The sequence below is a fragment of the Cottoperca gobio genome, chromosome 22, assembly GCF_900634415.1.
Source record: "Cottoperca gobio chromosome 22, fCotGob3.1, whole genome shotgun sequence".
Classification (NCBI taxonomy): domain Eukaryota; kingdom Metazoa; phylum Chordata; class Actinopteri; order Perciformes; family Bovichtidae; genus Cottoperca; species Cottoperca gobio.
The window spans coordinates 15,262,890-15,283,602 of record NC_041376.1 but is presented as its reverse complement, the minus strand read 5'-3'; the positions used below and the strand labels follow the sequence as shown (position 1 = coordinate 15,283,602).

The 20,713-nt window shown below is 40.8% G+C and overlaps 1 protein-coding gene across 1 annotated transcript; it reads right to left on the bottom strand.

The window, feature by feature from the left end:
- Positions 1–497: 497 nt before the first annotated feature.
- Positions 498–19,991, bottom strand: crybg1a (crystallin beta-gamma domain containing 1a). Its single transcript, XM_029461206.1, has 21 exons — positions 19,420–19,991; positions 17,051–18,180; positions 11,953–16,661; positions 11,133–11,171; positions 10,912–11,030; positions 10,457–10,634; positions 9,997–10,136; positions 9,154–9,280; positions 9,026–9,061; positions 7,741–7,901; positions 7,119–7,245; positions 6,801–6,946; positions 5,667–5,793; positions 5,493–5,522; positions 5,294–5,406; positions 4,212–4,344; positions 3,958–4,097; positions 3,295–3,418; positions 2,876–3,034; positions 1,262–1,424; positions 498–748 (listed from the first exon to the last, which is right to left on the bottom strand). The coding sequence occupies exons 1-21, from the start codon at positions 19,989–19,991 to the stop codon at positions 660–662; spliced, it is 8,562 nt and encodes a 2,853-aa protein (XP_029317066.1). The 3' UTR covers positions 498–659.
- Between the last annotated feature and the right edge of the window lie 722 nt (positions 19,992–20,713).

Below are 20,713 nucleotides of genomic sequence, written 5' to 3'. Positions count from 1 at the left end.
AAAAGACAAAAGAAATGTGTAACAGTTTTCTTTTCTACATTCACATATTTACAACAGAGGGCAGTATTATTGCAGTTCTGCTTTGAAATTTAAACTCAATTCTATACACTTGATGCTTATGTACAACTTAATGCAGTAAAGTACAGTTTGTGGACATTTTTTTAAACGTATCAAGTCCTCAAAAGATATTAAAACTTAACAGTAGATCTACGGTAGTAACAAGAAGAAAACAGTATTCATAAAGTGTAGGCACATCAGACTTCATATTGCAGCTGTCAATATACACTATACATTCATATTTGCTGACATTATGATCAGAAAACAGACATTGGAACCAGTAGAAAAGTACCATAAAGTAAAGAGACGTATGCAGCATTGAGACAGGGCTGAGTTCTCACTTTACGCAGGGAAAACATAGAGATGGCTGCATGGAGTCTTTGGTGTATAGTGCTCGAAATCAAGTGGCAAAAAATAAGCTATATTTATACACTACTCATTCATTCAATCAACACTATAAGCTTAGTTATAATGTCAATCCAGTCAATGGTTACCCTCCTTACATAAAGGTGCAGTGATTGAGTCACTGGGTCAACCTCTGTGTTGTGGGTTCCACGGTGGAGCTGCGTCACAGGGTTCAGTATGAGTTGGTGAGTGGAGGCTCACAGGATATCCAAGATCCACCTTTGGTTCAATTTTCTCTCCTCACACGTGTTGAGGATCACCTGGTTCTTGTCATACTGGTGACCACCTAAGACAATAAAACACAAGTCAGAGTTTTTAGACAGTTGACACTAAACTGGTAAGTTGGTCATTAAGGGTGAACAGGGTAAATGTGGGTTTTGACATGCAGCTGCTGCTCCTTCCTCAAGGTACTGTGTAACCAGAATCTGAACTGAATCAGTAACTGAATCTTATATTGGGACCAAGTACCGGACTGTACCAGGACTGTACCGGCCTATAATACCTGAAAATAGCCCAATCTCTCAAAATTGACCAGTTCATGTAGTGTCTCGCCTAAAGGATTTAAAAAATGAAGATGATTTGATACATAATGTGGTCAAAGCAGTAAACCTTTTGACAAAAGAAGTAAGTGAGGCTGCTTATATATTTCCCACCACTGTACCTCTACAATGCACCAGGAGGTGGAGCTGTTGGTATACTACTGACTGAATTACATACTGACAGCGTTGAACCTTTTTAATTTAGTCCATAAAATGTAACTCGACATGTACATGTTGAAGTTAAGACAAAGCTATCTGACCTTTGACCTCCAGCACCAGGCCAGGTTTCAGGTGGCAGTGCACCAGGCCATCGCCGGTGATGTTCCACAGGTGGTTGCCGTTGGCTCGCTGCGGGGTAACACAAAGCCTGCTGCCCTCCATCACCATACTGCCTGTGGTCTCCAGGCAACAGTCCTCAACCAGCTGGGGACATAGAGCACATGGTCAGTGAGGATGAAGATGAATGAGTAAGTGTTGTTTCATTTTCTGTGTTAAACCAGTTGTTATATTGTTTAAAAAACTTACAATCCGCCTCCCCCTTTGTTACCATAATCCCCACCTTAATGTTTCTTCTCTGTTGTGGTCTGGGGGTGTGTGCCGCACAGAGCGTGCCGCTGAGCACAAACATTTCATTGTATTTTAATTACACAAGACAAAAAAGTTGAACTTTAACTTGAACTTAATGCGTTATTTCAGAATAGAAGTTGTTTCAAATCTCTATGAATCTGCTTCAAAATAAAAGGGATACAGTTTTGTGCATTAGCAAAACTGTAGAAAACAAAAACAAAAAAACAACAACTTTGGCAATGTAAAGAAACCCGTTAACATTACAAAAGCAACACTTTGTCCCATTACTTAACTTTCCACAAAACTACATTGACACTTTGTGAGATATCGTGACAACCAGACAACAAACGGGAATGAAAACATCACCTCTTTGGCCGAGGTGAGCAGTGGATTGAATAAAGTCATATACATGTTTGTTCCTGCTTTGCATATTGTCTTGAACACACCCTTGTTTTCAGGAACACAGTTAGATAAAATAACTGTGCCAGAGAGAAGAGGACTTCAGGTCCTCATCTTTGTAATGTCTGTAACCGTTGATGGTTTTATTTGGTATGCTCATGTGATTCTGTCGTTTATGTGCTGCGGAACAGGAACCATTGAGTCAGGCCAGTTTCAATGAAAACCACTGAATGTAACTTTTAATCTTTTCCTGTGTAATAATACAATTAAATTAACACTTTGTAACACACGTTATAATCTGCGTATAGCACTGCATATAAGTTACAATATTCACAACACATAATAAAGCATTTTATTATGACTTATAAGGTCAAATATCATAATACTTCATAATTATCACTCATCACTGACATTGTTTTGTAGGAAGGATCATAGTTATTATAGTAAGTCCCATAGTGATATAATGCATTATACTGTGATTATAAGTAACTCTAAAGCATTTTGAATATTTATGAGTGCTTATAACTATAGTTATAATATTATAATGCATTTTAAGTATGTTTAATAATGTATTATAGACATGGGCGCCTTAGAAAGTGTTACCAATTTCTTTTCCTACAGCCACCTCTATACATATTTATATAAATGTGGCACAGACACTGTTACTGTAGGGCGAGTGAGTGCAACCACAACACTTTCAGAGAGCTGAGGAAGATAATCAGGTGAATATTAGAGGCCACATTACAAGTATTTGTAAATCAAACACTTCTTGCCTTGTTCCCCTAAATACTTTTGAAGCAAATGCTCTGTCTGTTGTCCCTGTGGGCTTCAGTAGAGTTTCCACAGACGTTGTGTGTGAGTCAGTGTTCTAGCATTATATATTGTGTAGTGTGGGTATAATGTTGTACCTTGCAGGTAAGCTGCCCGTCCCGATAGAGCCAGACCTGCTCAAACCCTCCTGTCTCCTCCACAGCCTGGACCCTCATCAGCTGGATGTCATTCAGAGTTCCTGTCAGAGACATCGCACCTCCTGTCTCCCTGTTCCGCAGACGGAGGTACATCTGCTTCTGATGGAGGGGAACATGCAAAAGCACATGGTTAGACTTGATTTATGAATACATGTCAGAGTACTTTACAACTAGACGTGTGACTTGATCTGACTTGATTATTGTGACAGTGTTTTATTTGGTATTTTATAGCATACAGTATATTCCTCATTCTGTTCCAATAAACAAAAGGTTTAGTTTTAGTTTTATATATAGTTTGTTTTTGTTAGGGCCAGCTATAATGTATCAATTAACCCTGGCCCATATCCCTCCTTCCATACCTGGAGTAATGGCCGTAGGGATCCTATTCGCTGCATGCCGCTGAACTTCAACAAATCAACCACTTGACTTGGCTGGAGAAGCAGCTGTCGACCACAGAAGTTACTGCCTTCATACAACACCCACCTAGGGAGAGGACAGCCCTGTGTTAGTTCTGCTTCACAATGTAGAAAAAACAATCACAAATGAACAGTCTTTACATTTCAAACTGTGCTCCCTGAGTTACAGTTGTGACATCTCTAATTGACTTGGTGGCTTTCTCACTTCGTTGACATGTTTACTGCTCTTAATGAGAACATGTCCACTTCTGAAAACGAAGCTAACATCATTTAAGGGAGTGAGTCCCTGTCAAACCTTCCTCTTCTATCAACATTTAAATGGAACTTTCCACTGATCCTTTTGCATTTCCTCAAGACATCAGTGGAAAAACTTTGCTAATTTAAATATGTAGTTCAATGGCCACCCAAACAAAGTTTACATACATTTAAGGTATACTCTCATTCACAACTGAAGACTTATACAAGTAAAATCAACATTATAATTATTAGCAGGTGTTTGGATTGCTGAGAATGCGGCTGGTAATTTCTGTCCATTTAAATCACGCCCGGTCCCTACAAATGTCCCCAAAAAGATAATAATGGAAGTTTTTTAAACCAGTGACATACATTCCTCCCTGCACCACCACAGAGCGTGTGCGTGTGTCCAGGCCTGCCTGCAGCAGGTTCAAAGCTCCATGTGTCAACACCGCTCTGCGACCTCTGCAGCCCGCCTTATTGAACAAGATGATGGAGGGCAGAGAAAGCTCCTGAACAAAAAGACCAGAGAGTTTCATTTATTATCTCATCCACATGACTTACAATGATTTCATACAGAGTGAGCATCACATAGTGTTTCATACAAGCAGACGGATAATACTCACATGTCCAGTGGTCTGTAAGGAGCGAATGGTAGAGTCTGAGGACAGGAAGCCCATGGCCTCTGTGTTGGAGTATTGTCCCTCCTCCAACACATACATGTTCTCCGTGAACTGAGCTCCTTCATATGCCACCCAGCTGACACAGAAAGACACACACAAGTACACACACATTATTGTTGTCCTAGTGTTCTTCAATGACAATAACTGTGCATCATCACCTCTTATAAGAGGAGATGGTACACTGCTTTACAAACGCCTCGCTTCCACAGTGTTGAATTGTGGAACCCAATTCTGTATAATATACGGAGTACGCCCCCTAGTGTTTAACACCAAGATGTTCTATATAATTATATCTATTAATATTTGCAAAGAAATTCATGTATATGAATGTAATAATTAATTCTCCTATTTGTTATTAAAACATCTATTTAGGTGGTGAAGTCTAATCTAACCAAATATTTCTTTTACAAAATAACATTACTCAAATTCACGTGTTAAACTACCTGAACTAGTTTCTTTTTAATTATACAATTACACAATATGACTACCAACATAGTCGAGCATCTGAATTGAATGATTAGCCTCTTAGCTCAGTTTCCACAATGCTAACTCCCAGTTAGGGCACAAGGTCAGTCTCAATTCTGCTGCAGAAGTTTATATTTTTCTCTAAGCAAATTCAGGACCAGCAATAGTTCCCCAAAAACATCTGAGATCACGGAGGTTCCCATAGGAATGAATGGACTTCCTGTTGACTTGCATACGTAAACAGATGTGGAATTGAGGCATAACTCCATGGATATTGTATTTGTGTTTTCTACCATTGTATCATAGAAACTTGTGTCCCCCAAATGTTGCAGTGTATTCAGTGCGTTTCGAAAAGGGCTTGTTGGAACCAAGGTTCTCCAACTAAAGAGATGCATGTGAAATTTAAACACAAAAAAAGGTTGCCATCTAGTAAAAGTATGTTTTTTAAGTTTGGTGCCAATTAAATACAGCATTCACTCTTAAGCCAAGTCAAGCCTCTTATACCCAGAATGTCATTGACAGCTGCAGGTAGTGTTTGTTGCCAGTTGAGCTGTGCCTACCTGCCAGCCAGCACCTTACAGGACTTAGGTATGAAGTCCTCATCCAGAGTTGCTGCGCTGTCCTCCAGAGCCACCAGCCTTCCCTGGAAGTCTGGCTCAGAATACAGCTGCATCTGTAACACATATAAAAACACAACTTAGTGACCCAGCCGGAGCAGAACAATCTGTTTCTATGAAATTTAGAACGGAGGGATGATACCTTGAATTTAGTTGTTTCCATCAGTATGTCCTATAAAACAGAGAGGAGGGAGGTATTAACATAAGCTTTGCTCTAACAGAGTTCATCATTTTAAATCCCCTCTAATTCAGCTGTTCTTAAGAAGACACCTGATCAGCAATAAGTTTTTAACTGATCCCACACATCGTGTCTTACATGGAAGACCGGCTGGATGGATGAGATCTTGAAGTTCTGCGCCCCCCAGTCCTCTGGGTTTGCATACAGGCCTCTCTCCAGGACGTAGAGCTCTCCACTGAATCCAGGCTGTTCAAAGCCCACCCACCTGCCAGGGACACAAACACAACGTCTCTCATCGTCCTGCCTCTCCATCGACTCTCTGGTGCACTGATGTATTTATATACTCTGCTAGATGTCCCTATATATTATACTATAGGTACTATTTATTTCATACTATAGTAGTATTATTATTACTTTTGTTATATATCATATTATACTGTACTTAATTATATTATATTACTTTATATATATACTCTATATATTAGGGTTGGCGATATGTTAAAATGTTCCAACTGTACTATATCATACTATGTTAATATGTTATAGTGTCTTACCACCTCATATACTAAAGGATTTTTCTATTTTGCTATATTAACGCAGACAACACTGAGTATCATTACTAATCACAGTTTATATTATGCTACTGTACACTGTCTCTGATTTAATCACTGACTTGGGCTGCATGCTAGCATTGTAAAAAGAGGAAGTCCTGTAAAACAATCCAGCTGGTGAGGAAGACGTAAAGCAAACAGTAGAATGATGTTGCTTTAAGATGTTGATTTAACACAAACTGTTACGTGCTGCGCCTGGATCAAACTACAACCTACTTTTGTTTGCTGAAACTTTGAAAAGAAGCTTGTAATGTATATCTTTAATAGTAACTAAAGATGCACTATTATTCTTATTAATATCAGCAGTGTAAATACTTGCCCTCGAGAAATGTTTAGCTTTAATTCATCCTTTGTCAAACGTGACGTATCAATTACCCGAATGGATCAATTACACAAGATTATTCATAACTGTGTCCTGTAGGGCTCTACATGTGTGAGTGTGTGTGTGTGTGTATGTGTGTGTGTGTTTGTGTGAACAGTGACAGAGCGCTCATGTACGGAGGCTGAGAAGCACAAACCCAAACACTATAATATAATACAATATATTATAATACAAGATAATATAATATTTCAATATAATGGACAACACACAGTCAAAATGTTTCCCTCCTTCTCTATGAATTGTAACTTTATGAGGCTGTTTGTTTGTTTGTTGACTTACACTCCACCCATGACGTTGACAGACTGAGTTTTGACACCATGGCTGACGTTCTCCATGTTTTGTACGGGACCCAGTAAGTCCACACTAAGCCCCAGTTCATCAAAGTGCTGCTCACTGAACAGTTTAATGTGAGGGGACATGAAATCCTAGGGAAGACAATACAGTGAAATGATTAGAAAGTTAAAAAGCCACTTCTCTCACTTCAAACAAAGTATTTTAGAGTTCCAGTTCATTGAGAATCAGCAGGATCAGAGAAACAAGATCAAATAAGAAATCTGGCAGATTCAACGTGTCAATAATATTGCAGGTGATACTTACTGTGCATACAGGCCGAAGTGACAGGAGCCCATCCTCCAGCCCTCCCCAGTCACTGCAGTGAGGATACTCCCCCTCCTCCAGGATGTACTGCTGCCCTTCAAAGTCTGCCTCTTGATAGCCCACCCAGCTGCAAGGACAAAACAAAGAAATATCACTAAATAATTCACAATTTCTTTGAACCATCTTTTACAAGTTTGCATTTTTAGAAAAGCACAATGAGAACCACTCAATAAAAGTATCAACCCGCTTGTTGAGATGGCTCAGCACATAAAGAGACTAAAGTCAACAACTGTCGGACCAATCATTACCAAACTCACAGGATATGTTTCATAGCAATAAAACACTTTCAAACATGTGCATGTCGCAAATGTTGCCATAAATCAATGACGCTTTGTCCAAACATCACCAAACTTGCCGGATAAAAACTTTGATTTTGGCAAATGAGCTTCTTCCTTCTGTTGAGCGAGAATTTGAACCCGCTTGTGATTTATAATTTGATTTTAGGAAGACAAAATATCCTAATGGGTTGCTGCCTGCGGAACAAAGATGATCGGCAAATCGTCTTTGGCTGTTGATGGCGATGACCACCCCCCTGCATCTATTAACTCAAACAGATACTTACAGACCACCAAGTATCTTTATAGACCCCACTGTAGACAATGTCTTCTTGTTCTCGTCTGGTTTGCCCGTTTTCTCCCCTTCCATCTCTTCTTGTAATTTGTACACATCACTGTCGACCTCTGTGCACTCTCCATCAAAGTTGGGCTTCTCAAACACTAAGGCCTGGGTGAAAGAAGGAGAGAAAGGAGTTAAAGATGAGCGGTAGTTGTTAAGACAGGCCTTAGATGTGTGTCTGCGTGTCCCTACCGTATGTATGTTTTTTGGCTAATTTCTGTCATAAGGTAGACAATCATTCTATAAATTACAGTGACATATCAGCAGCTACGCAAGCCCTGAGAGGCAGGTGAGAAAAAATGACTTCCGGTGATCCATTTTCTATGTCTGATCTAAATAGTTTTCACTCAGCTAATTGCCAGGATAATCTTTCTAAGTGCTTTAAAAAATACTTATCTGTGAAACAGCTCGGGGAAATAAGTTTAGTCATGTGAAAATAAAAAGTTATGCCAGGATAATTGTTCTATGTAAAAGAAATATCATCTATGAAAACAGGTGAATGTTGTTGTAATATTCATTTTGGCCACAAGAGGCTGAAATGCGCCACAACTTCTCCATACACTGTAAACAGCAGGTATATTTTGTGTTAACAAATACATCATGTATTTCTTCTGGTCAGAAAGCATGAATGTTTTAGTCCTATTTAGAACATGGGGTAGGGGCGCACTTGAAATAAGTATTACAGCAACAAATGCCAAAAAATAATGAAGGAACTCTTTATAAATAAAGAATTCTTTATTCCTTATTTTTCTCAAGGTTTTCGTAGCAAACAGGAGGTACACAGGAAAAGTGTTGGACATGCAGATTTATTTGTTTGCGCTTTCTCGAGGAAATGTATGGGGCATTTCACAGGAACAACAACCTTTTGTGAAACCAGGAACTACATTCAGTTCCTGTACGATGGTTCCAGGTGTAAACTATTTTAAATTAACCACTGCTATGGGGTTATTACTATTTACATTGAAAATAATGTTAGGCTTTGTTGTCAGCTTCCTAACTACATTTTTAATGTATGATAATGATTATTTTCATAATGAATTGTTTAGTGTATAAAGTGATGTCTCCAAATGTCCTAGCTTTGTCCAACCAAAAACCATCCATCCACCATCCTTTGCCCCTTAAATATATTATCTTATGGATAGTTAACAAAAGTCACATGTAAGACTTTGTGTTGACACTTCAACATGTGTGTGTTTTATATAAACAGCAGATATTTGCAATGCAGAACACACCTTTAATTCATGAGGATGGTCCACCCTTATTGGTCCCTGAAATAAAGAGACACACATTTATCAGACCAAGACAATTTACAAAATGACAGTATAGTGCAAACATATATCATATACTTCATGTAGTCTACCATTCGGAGGGGTCTGAGAGAGCCAATGAAGGGCTCAGGGAAACCCCAGGACTCTGGGCAGGGAAACTCCCCAACCTCCAGCACAGCCACCAAACCTCCAAACCCTGGCTCATTGTACACCAGCCAGCTGAAGACACAGAGACAGCATGGGAGAGAGGGGGAGGAAACAGAATGGAGGAAGGGAAGGGAGATCATTTCCATTTAGTGACTTATTTCTTCACAGTGCTTTGAAGAGGCAAATCTCTCTCATCCTATTACACGATGAAAGGACCAAATAAAGTACTTTATCTCTACACTAGCTGAAAAATGTAAGTAAGTGAACCACCAATAATCAGCATCAGCTGACAATCACAAGCTCTAGGCTGCAGCATGCATTTCTTCATAGACATCTATTTAGAAGTCTAGTCTACTAGACTGGACTTACACCCATGTCCTGTCCAAAGTTGTGTGTAGAATATATATTTATTGTTGTGCCTTCTTTTTTTAATATACTGCTTTGTGTGTATATGTATATATGTGTATGAATATATACAGTACCAGTCAAACGTTTGACTGGTACTGTATATATATATATATATATATATATATACACTGTATATAAGTGGGTGCTCAGGTGTGTGTATGTATATGTACATATATGTATATATTGATATTCTTTATTTTTGGGACTGTGAGAAACGGCTTTTCGATCTCCCTGTTTGTATCACACACAGAGGAATTGACTTGACTTGACTTAGTAGCAGCGTTGCCACCAACAATGAAACTTAAAGATGTTTCCATAATGCAACAACCTAGTTTACATACATTCCACATTACTTTAAATGAGTCATGAGCTCAACTTACACTCCAGATTGAACCCTGATGGAGCCAGTGGTCTGTGGAGTCCTGTAGGAGCCAATCTCTACAGTGTCGTCACAGTAAGATATCATCCTTCCCATCCCATTTACATCTGCAAACAGGTCAATTTGGGGTATGCTATAGTCCTATAAAAAACAAAATAAAGAATACAATTGTGTGAGAATTTTAAGTCATCTTTACAAATAAGGCTGGGTAACCGGGCATTTGAAAGGTTTTTAGTGCCAATCCATTACCAAAGTACTGAGTAACTTTGAGTAATACAAAAACTTGTTTTATACTTTATACTGCCAAACTTTTATAATGTTAAATCTACATAAAATACAGTCTAAAATTGGCAACATTTACAGTACAAATATGAGAAAGCATTTGATAACAGCTTTTGTTACTAGACAGTTTTTAATAAGTAACAATAACAATATTTTAAAGGTATGACAGGTTAACTTACTCTAACTGCCAGTCTCATAGAACCTATGACCATAGGTGTTGTTGGTACAGGCTGTCCCGTCTGGTCTAGTGTCGTCTGAGTTCCCTCCTCTGCCCACATATTCACTATGTGCTCTGTAGGACCTTCCTCAAGGGCAATGATACGACCCTGGAAGCCAGGTTTTTCATAGAGGAGCCAGCTAAAGAAAAAGAGAGTCGTATCATTACATCACCAAAACTCTGAAACCTATTTTGTTTATGGATAGCTAAAGGAGACATTAAACAGCTCTGTGGAAGGCTCCATAATATACATCCTTATAAGGGCAAAGAGAAACAGAAAACACGTGGGATGGATCTGAAATACAAATTATATTATATTAGTCATCAGATTATATTGTATCAGCAGGTTTTAGTGACACTTGTGATCACCAGCATCAAACCTTCAGTTTAACGGGAATGTTTATTGAAGACCCTTACCATCCTCTGATGACTCGGACCGAGATGACAGGGGACAGCTTCATCGTGGTGGTATCCTCTACATCACAGTAGTGTTCAAACGACTGCCCTCCAAACTGAGCTTGTTCATGTACGACAATCTGGATTCCAATAGTCATTTTATTAAAATATGTAGCAGTAAACCATGCATTATTGACACAAAGCATTATAAAAAAGTTGCAAGTAAATAACAATAATCATACCTTTCCAGGCCTTTTGTGGAACCCTCTTACAGCAGGGATCTGAGAGGAAATGTAATATTTTGATTATGAACTTGAACCTGTGCTTTATAAATATGACTTCAGTCCTCAGATCTGACTTCATCTGTTAGCGTCTTCAGAGGCGAATCATTTCTAGAAATAAGAACTATTTATCACCAACTGTCATGTTCCAAATGTGTTCATTTGAATCTTTTAGCAAACTATTTCAAATATTTATCTATTACTTTTAGCTAATTATTCAAACCATCCATTACTTAATATCCATTAGATATTTATTTTACCATTTATTCATTACAGCCAACTTCATATGCGGATTTATATCTAATCTAATTAGTTGAGCTAATAAACCTTTTGGTTGGAAGAAGTGTCTAGTAATGCCACGGGTCTGAGAAAATGAAAACTTATAATGCACACTGTGTTCATCCAAACACAAACACGTTTCTTTGCATAGTCCTGCTTTATTTGCATAATGATGTAAATATCTTGTTGTGACGTGACAGTTGAGCTTTAGCTGATCTTGGCAAAGATTTCCTGTGCAAAATGCTGGAAGGAGGACATGCACCTTTGATCCCGTGCTCAGTCTTTGTTGCAACAGCACCACAAAACAAAAGAACAGGATATGAGACTGAGACATATCTCCATGGAAATAAACTAGGAAATGTCAACGCTTTTGTATTGTGTAAAAGCATAGATCAAAAACCCATTCAGGCTTTGGGCTGGTTTTTTTCTAAATACTAAGTAGTTAAAGTGAAAAACTGAACTGAAATCACAATTACTGAAGTTTAAATATTGAAATTCCTACCTTAGGCGTAGAAGTATTTAGTCCATTTTGAGAAGTCTGCTGGCTGTTTTTGCTGGTTGGAAGCACTTCTTCAGGGCCCTTCAGGCTCACATCTACATTTGGTACTGCTGTCGAGTCCATCACAGTTCCCTCAGGATTCAGTTTCGTTGTATTTGTCATTGTAGAGCTCTTCAAGGCCTCAGACTCTGATTTGTTCTTTTTGAGGTACTTCTCTAAATGATCAGGCAGTTTTATCTCCGAGAACATGTGCAGAGGAGGAGGAGGAGAGGTGGGGTTGAGTGCTGACTCACTAACTGCACCTATACCACCACCCACAAGTGAGCCTTGATCTAAACCTTTCACACCCTTTTTATCTGCAGGCAGAGGTGAGTCATCGACTCCCTCTCCAAGTGAGGACAGGCCCTGTCGTTGGTTAGAAAGTGAGCTATTTGAGGCGGAGGCAGCTTCCTGTTTGGTCTTCCTGGAGGACCGAGGAGAACTCAGTAAGCTAGAGAGGATGGACATCCTTTCAAGTCGTGACGTCAGCTTCCCAGGCTCTCCTCCGTTATGTTCCTCTTCTTTTCCTGCTTCAATATTTGTTCCCTCTTTGACTCCATCTTTTCCTTCCACCTCATCAAGTGATTTCATTTTGTCTCCAGAAGTATCTTGCAAGCGTTTTTCCAGGGTCCGTCCTTCCCTAATAGCTGCTTTTTGTTTAATCATCATCGCCGGGGAAAGATCCCTAAAACCTGTGCCATTTTTTCTTAAGCCGAACTGGAATTGATCTGGATCAAACGTTCTTTCAAAATGGTCCTCCTTGATGGCCGGCATGGAGAAAGGTGGGGACGGGGACTTTTTCCGAATATGCCTCTTTGGAGGGTGTGAGAACGGAATGCTGCCCTCCTTAATGTTCCTGCATAAATCATCAAAGTCATCAGGCTCAAGAGATTCATCTTCACTGGCTGACACATTTAGTCTTCTCTTATGTTCCTTCTTCTGTTTTTGATGCTCGACATCCAACCAGCTCGAAGGAGATTCTTTCTTTAGCTGAAGACTTTGAGATGTTGCAGAAAGAGACAAACTGCCATTGAGCGCTGGCTTTGCAGGCTTCTGTGGATCGACGAGGTTTATGGTTTTCTTTTCTCTTGAAGTCTGCAGTTCCTGTTTCAAACTGCTGTCTGTTTTAGTTTTTTCTCTGGTGTCTTCATCCTTCTTCTGAGCATCAGTGCTATGAACTACTTTATCTGGAACAACAGAAGGCTTGTCTTCTTGTTCTCCGCTACCTATTTTGCTAGATGCATCTTCTACGAAAATGCGTTTCGACTCTTGCTTGGCATCTATCTTTGATGCCTTTGTCTGCTGATCTTCCTGCTTCGTCACTTTATTTTCAACTTCAAGACTCGCTCGAATTTCTTTTCTTTTCTTCAGCTTCTTATCAGTTTTACTAGCTGCTTTTTCAGTTGTGAAAACAATTGGCAGAGCAGCTGGGGCTTTGAAATCTGTGGATTGATCAGTTTTTTTCTCTGGTTTCTTAACCTTCCCATGTTCATCTTTGACAATTGAGAGATTTTGGTCCTTTTGGGTGCTAACTTCAGAGTTAGCATTCTCAATTACAATCTCATTCACCAGACTCTTTATTGGTGAATCCTTTGTTTCAGTCTTCTCTTTAGATCCAACCACACTCTGAATTTTGGTGCTTCCATCATTTAGTTCTTGAATTTGGCTTTGTGATTTCTTCTCTGGATCTTCTGTTTTTACCGCTTCCTGTTTCAGGTCAGTATGTGGATGTTTGGATTCTGTTGATTTGCTTGTATCCGGTTTGGTTATGTCCTCATGTTGATCTCTAACAATTATACTCTTCTGATCCTGTTGGTTGCTAACTTCAGAGTTAGCGTTCGCAGTTTCTGTCTCATTCACCAAATTCTTCACTGATGAATCCTTTGTTTCAGTCTTTTCTGTAGTACCTTCACTAGTTCTTACTGTCTGTGGTTCTTGTTCCAGGTTAGAATTTGGACAATTGGATTCTGTTAATTTGTTTTTCTCTTGTTTTGCAAAGTCTGCATCTTGGTTTCTAACAAGTGTGGACATCTGGTCTTGTTGGGGGCAAACTTCACTGTTAGAATTCATAATTGCAGTCTCATTCACTAGACTCCTTACTGATGAATCCTTTGTTTCAGTCTTCTCTTTAGCTCCCTCTGCACTCTGAATGTGGGTGCTTACATCCTTTAGTTTTTGAATTTGGCTTTGTGATTTCTTCTCTGGAGCTTCTGTTTTAGCTTTTACCGCTTCCTGTTTCAGGTCAGTATGTGGACGTTTGGATTCTGTTGATTTGCTTGTATCTGGTTTGGTTATGTCCTCATGTTGATCTTTACCAATTATGGACATATGGTCTTGTTGTATGCTATCTTCACTTTTAGAATGAACAATTGCAGTCTCATTCACCAAACTCTTGATTGGTGAATCCTTTGCGTCAGTCTTATCTTTAGTACCTTCAGGACTCTGGGTGTCACTGCTTACTGTTTTTAGTTCTTGAGTTGTATCCTTTTTTAAAACTTGGCTTTCTGTTGTCTTCTCTGGAGCTTTTTCTGACTCAAGTTGCTGTTCTAGGTCAGCATTTGGACATTTGGATTCTGCTGATCTCAAAGCATTCTCCGCTGTTTCTTTAATGCCCTCATCTTGGTTTCCAGCAATTAAGGTCTTCTGTTCCATATGGCTCCTAACTTCAGAGTCAGCAGTGTCATTTGAAATCTCATTAGGTAAATCCTTTGTTTCACTCTCTTCTTTAGTAAAAGTTGTTTTAGTGGTTCCGGCTTTTAGTTCTGGAGTTTGACGCTTCTTTATGTCGTCAGCGTGTTTTTCCTCCTGATTTACTTCCTTATCCTTGACCTTCTCATCTTTGGTTAGAATCACTTTGGTATCCTTGGGTTCCACGGTTAAAGTCTTCATCTGCTCATCTTTTTCCTGATTACCACTCTCTGCCTTTTCTTTTAGGAGGATCTCGCATTCCTGCTTTGTATCAACAACACTGGCTGTGTTTTCATGGAGTGCACTTCTTGCTTGCTCTGCCTTCTTCTCTTTCAGGGCATCCGTAACTACCGTCTGCGGTCCCTCCTCTGCGTCAGGCCGTAAACATTTCTCCCCTGATGACAGTTCTAATGGCTTCTGTGATTTTATAACATCTTTCTCTGCTTCATCCACGATAGTTATGCCCTTGAGCTCCTTCTCGCAGCTCTTCTGTGAGTCAGCGCTTTCTTCCGCTGAGTCATTCAGCTTTTCATTTGGTTTTGAGTCTTTCTCATGTCTTTCACATTCTCGTGCCCGTAAAAGAGGCTCTTTGTCCGGCTGATTTTCAACATTCTTGGCCAATTCACAAACACTCACAGCTTCTGTATGAATGTCCAGAGCCTCTGCTGGTTTCCTGCCAGCCTCCTCTTCACTCTTCTCCTTTACCTCAAAATCATTTACTAAATCTCTGCTTAATGTGGGCAATCTATCATTTTTAAGAATAGTATTTTTGGTTTGATCCTTCAATAACTCATTTTGCTGCTCTGTACTGGCCAGGTTAGCACCAACAGCAATGGAAGTGGCTGAAAGTACATCTTTTGGATCAGCATCTTGGTCTTTTGAGGCCGATTCAGCAGGAATACTATTTCTGCTATTATATTCCTTAGACGTGACCTTATTTGTTTCTTCAAGGGAAACACTACCAGTCACAACACCTTCCTTCTCAGAGTGGGTCCTTATTTCACAGTCAGTGCTGCCAACCACAACAGGTTTGGCTGACATATCAGTTACATCCTCACAAGCTGGTATTGTGTCTTTAGCCAACAAGGCAGAATTTGGCACTGGAAGGCCTCTCTTCTGGATTAAATCTGTTTTTCTGTTCCTTATTAGCTGTGTTGTCTCTAAAATGTCTTTCTCTTTTACTTCTTCTGGACAAATCTTTGGTGATAACGCTGTTTCTTGTTTCTGTGTGGTGTTGCCACTTTGAATGTGAGATTTCTTAGGTTGACACTCAACTTTTGCATCAGTAACTTCTGCATCAGTAACAGGTGACTGAGATGGACTTTCTTTGGCAACATCATAGCTAGGCAATACCTCAGCCCCTGGGCCTGTAACTGGTGTAACTTTAACTTGTGTGTTTTTGGTAATAATCGCATCATTGTTTTGTATTTGTTGGATTTTTGAAACATCCTCAGTTGCAGGACTGGTTATGCTCTCCTTTACTTGTTTTGTTACTTTGTTTTCCAGCTTGTTTTCACTTTTAATTGACTGATTGTCCTTGAGTTTTATTGCACGCTCTTGTTCCTTTAGAGACAGAGACTCAAACATAAATATGTCACCACTGGATTTGTCTTTCAATTGATCTACTATGACACTCTCAGATGCTTTGACAGCGGTCTCTCCGTAAGTGTTCTGATTCACTTCCTCCTGTTTAGATGTGGATGTGCTTGCAGAAATCTCGGTTGGTGAAAGTTTTATGGATGTTACTTTGTTGGGGCTTCTCTGACTCCTTTTAGGAAGCTTGCTTACAGACGATGGGGGAGCAGCTGAATCCTTTACTGGACTGTTGTGGCGTTTGATGTCGCTCTGTTTGGAGAAGCTCGGTGACGCGGTTTTCTCTTGCTTTGTGGGAGGTGGAGAGACACACGCGTTGGGTGTGTCACTCTCTTCATGGCTAATGCTTCTCTTAGAGAGGCATTTGGATGGTCTGGTTGACAGCATGCTTCCTGTTGGTAACACACGCACAAACATTTGTAATACAACAACAAAAAACAATCTTGAATGACAAAAAATGTCCTCACCTTAAACGAGTAGTTTGACATTTTTGGAAATATGCTTATTTGCTTTCTTGCCGAGCGTTAGATATATACTGTATGTGTGGTAAATATGAAGCTGGAGCAAGCAGATGGTTAGCTTACTTAAAAACAGACACCTCTAAAGCTAACAAAATAAATAAATATATCAAAACTCTAAAAATCAGTAGTTTACATGTTATAACAGACTCGTAAGTGTAAAAACAACATCTTGTGGTTTTATGAGGGTTATTGTATAAAGACGGTATAAACAGTTCCGGAACTTTTTAGCATACAGCATGTTGTGATCTTACAGTCCTTACCTTTCTTAGGACTTTCAGGCAGTGGGGGTGGTGTCTCACTACCAGGTCTCTCGCCAGGAGTTACATCTTGCTGCTCTGGATTCTGCTTCTGGACAGTCTCGGATATTTTTGAATCTGTCTGACCATGTGTCATTTTTTTATAGTTGGTGCCACTTGTTTGAGTTATCTCAACGTTCCTCTTTCTTGTCGGAGATGAAATGGGCAACCGACTCTTTGATGCCGAGGAGGCATTATTCTCCGGACAGTTTTGCCCTTGTTTTTTTACATCCATGCCTTCCCTGTCAGGTGTGTGTTCTGTTTTAATACCACTCTCCTCGTGGTCTTTCTTCACACCATTTACCAGGTCACTGACCTCGTCAGACTTTTCTTTAATAACCATTGTTCCTGTCTGATGTGTTGTTTTTGTGGGAGAAATGTTTCCAGACAGAGCTTTCACTTCCTTGGCTTCTTCAAAACTTTGTTTCCTGCTTGGTCTGGTTGTAGTCACCGGAGATTTCAAAGCTTCTTTAGTTTTGGGTTGTTTCTGCAGTTTGGAAGTGACCACTGACCCGGAGGAATCAGTCACTGATGTTTTATCTGGTGTCACTGGTGATTTCACCTCAGCATCTGATGCTGACCTTTTGGGTATTTTAGACTTTGATCCAGTTGGACTTGAGGGACCGCTGGTGCTTTGGTCTTTTAACGTCAATAACATAGAAGCTGTTTTATCATTGCTAGGTTTCCTCTGTGGTGGCATATCAATGGAATTTCCAACTTTTGTGCTCTCTGTGGAGGCCTTAGCCTTTGTTGTCACATTTTTGGCTTTGTTGCCAGCTGCTGGGGATGGGGGCTTTGCTCCACTTGCTGTGGTATGCCGACTTTCTGCTGCTGCTTTAACCCCTCGTTTAGAGGATGTAGCCTGGTTAGTTCCTTGGCTTCTTACCCCAGATCCCACTGCTTGTGACTTTTCTCTGTACATGTCTGAAGTAGCAGAAGTATTATCAAAGTCAGAGGCCTCAGAGTCAGATTTTACTTTAACTAGGAGTTCAGGAGATTGTGTGTCAGAGTGTGTAGTGTCATCTGTTGTTGATAATGGCTCAGGGTCGGCTTCCTTAAGTTCAACATTGTTGTTGTTTCGGAGGCTTGCCAGTCTAAAGGGAGAGAGAGAGAGAAAAAAAGAGAGAGAGGGAGAGAGAGAGAGAGAGAGAGAGAGAGAGAGAGAGAGAGAGAGGGAGAGAGAGAGAGAGAGAGAGAGAGAGAGAGAGAGAGGGAGAGAGGAGAGAGATGCGATGAGAGGGTATCTTTAGAGGAGATGGACGATCGTTCTCTCTCTCGATCTCCTTGCTCTCCTCCCCTCTCCCACCCCCAAGCTCTCGTTTTGCTCTCTCTCTCTTTACCTCCCGTTCTGTCCTGCTCTCCTTTCTCTCTCGCTCTCTTCTACCAGAGAGAGAGAGAGAGAGAGGGGGACAGAGGGAAGAAAGAGTGAGAGACATTAATCGACATATTTTAGATTAATCTGTATGCAAATGAAATAACTTGGAATAGTTTGACACTCTGGGAAATGAGTTAGATGAGAGGATTGATACAACTCTCACGTCTGTACAGAAAACATGTAATGTATTTCTCAAAATGGCAAAATGTTCCTTTATTTTAAACATTTTTTGGTGTTAAGAGAGTTTAAACTTGGGACTTCATTCCATTTCAAACTCAAAGGCAGAAGAGAAACTGCTGCTGAAACCGTGTGTTGTGAAACTTCAGCTCTGTAAAAAAATTGCTCTGAAACTATAAATCAGTCTTCAGGTATTTTTCAGACACGACCATCTGCCATGGACCTGGACTGCACAGTAACTCAAAAATGTATAGGATGTTACTGTAGTCACACGCCTATTTATCATTTTTTCTTTTGAAATATGTATGTATGCCATGCCTTTTCTCTATAGGCATGTGTCTCAGTGTAACCATGTAACCCTAAAGTCAAACAAAAGTGTGCAGGCAGTAGTCGCCAGTTGCTTGTCAAGTTTTCTAATGACTAACTTCTTCAGGTAGTGAATGCACACCATAGGTAAACACAGCAAAGGTGACCTTAATTTCAAATGAAAATAATCCTGACATGTATTGCTCAGTAAGTAGCACATACATGTTAGGAATTGGAAAGGTACTGCAGAACACTTTAGAAAACACATGTCACTGTTAGTATGATTAGATGTACTATACATGAATATTTCAGTGTCTCAGTGCAGGTTTGCTCTGTATTGTTCTCCTCTGGTATAAGGGAGCATGGGAACTCAGAGCTCAGGTTGCATTCAGGCTTAGCTCTTTTAGCTCTCCCCCCCAGGATCAAAGGGACTATTAAAGAGTAACCACAGAATATTAAACAGACAGATACTCACGGCTTCACTTCTGTTGCATCTGAAGTCTTTGTAGTTGAATCTCCGCTGAGCTCCTCTTCCGTTGCTTCGTTCCCATCCAAACTTGGCTCCGGGCTAACGAGCACCTTGTGGGCAAAAGCCTTATTTTTGGAAGGCAGATTCACAGTCTTCCGCGTAACACGATTTTCTTTCGATCTGCGTTTCTCCTGACCTAAACTTTGCTTTGAGCCTGTGCCAGTGGCAGGCTCCTCCGGCTGTGATAAGGTTGTTTGGAACTCCGCTGTAGTCGGTGCCAAGGAGATGGCCGACTCTGGCCAGCTGCCACTGGACGGCAAAGTCTCCGAGGGGGTGGAGGGGCAGGGTGCGCACTGGGGGACTGAGTCGTCTTCAGGAATGACTGTGACAGGTATAGCCAGCACGGGAGGCGAGTCTGCTCTGAAGCATTCCTCCCTCTGTTTTGATATATCCTTCTCTCCCTCCCCCTCCCCCCCCCCTCCTCTTCTCCCAGGTATGTTTCCACCCATATGGCTTTGTGGAGTTGGACAGGAGAATTCCCTCTCGGCACTTGCTCTTTCTCGGGTGATGGGCTCCATTCCGTGGCTACAGTGTCCCAAGAGAACACCTGACCCCTCCTCTTGTTTTCCACTTCTTCGTCCGGGGAGTCTTTGCCTTGCTGTTGGGTTGTGGTGAGGTGCGAGGTGGACGACCGAGAGCCTAAAGTTATTCCCCTCAGGGCCGTGCTGTGCCCCTTCTCTCCAACTTTCACGGATGCTTTCTTTGATGCTAAGCTTATAGAGGTTAAGTTCGGTGACTTTGGGCTCTCATCTGGCTTGGAAAGGGAGATTTTAAATGTCGACAGCGAGGTCTGATTAACCGCATTATCCTCAGTGTTCTTCAGGGTACTTTCATCCAAACTGCTTAGTATCTTGCTTACTTCCTCCACCACTGACTCGGCAAAGCCTAGTTCTGAGTCAGCACTTGGATGAGTGGTGGGAGTCACATTCCCCAAATTATGTTCACTGCTGGCTTTGCTGACCCTGCACACATGCACCTCCCTCACACTGCTTTGGCCACTGCTGTTACTGTCTGCGAACGGGAGCTCCGCGTCACCTGTCGACAGAGTAGCGAAGCTTGAGGCGCTGCGAATGGAAGCTTTGACTGATGGCGTCACCATACTGTGCCCCCCCTCGACACTCTGTCCCTCCATAATGAGGCCCCGTTAGCTCAACGTCATTTTGAGAAGGGGTCGGCGTCTTTGGCCCGTCCTCCTCCTGAGACTGGGATGAACGTGGAGACAAAGGGGACGCTGGGGAAG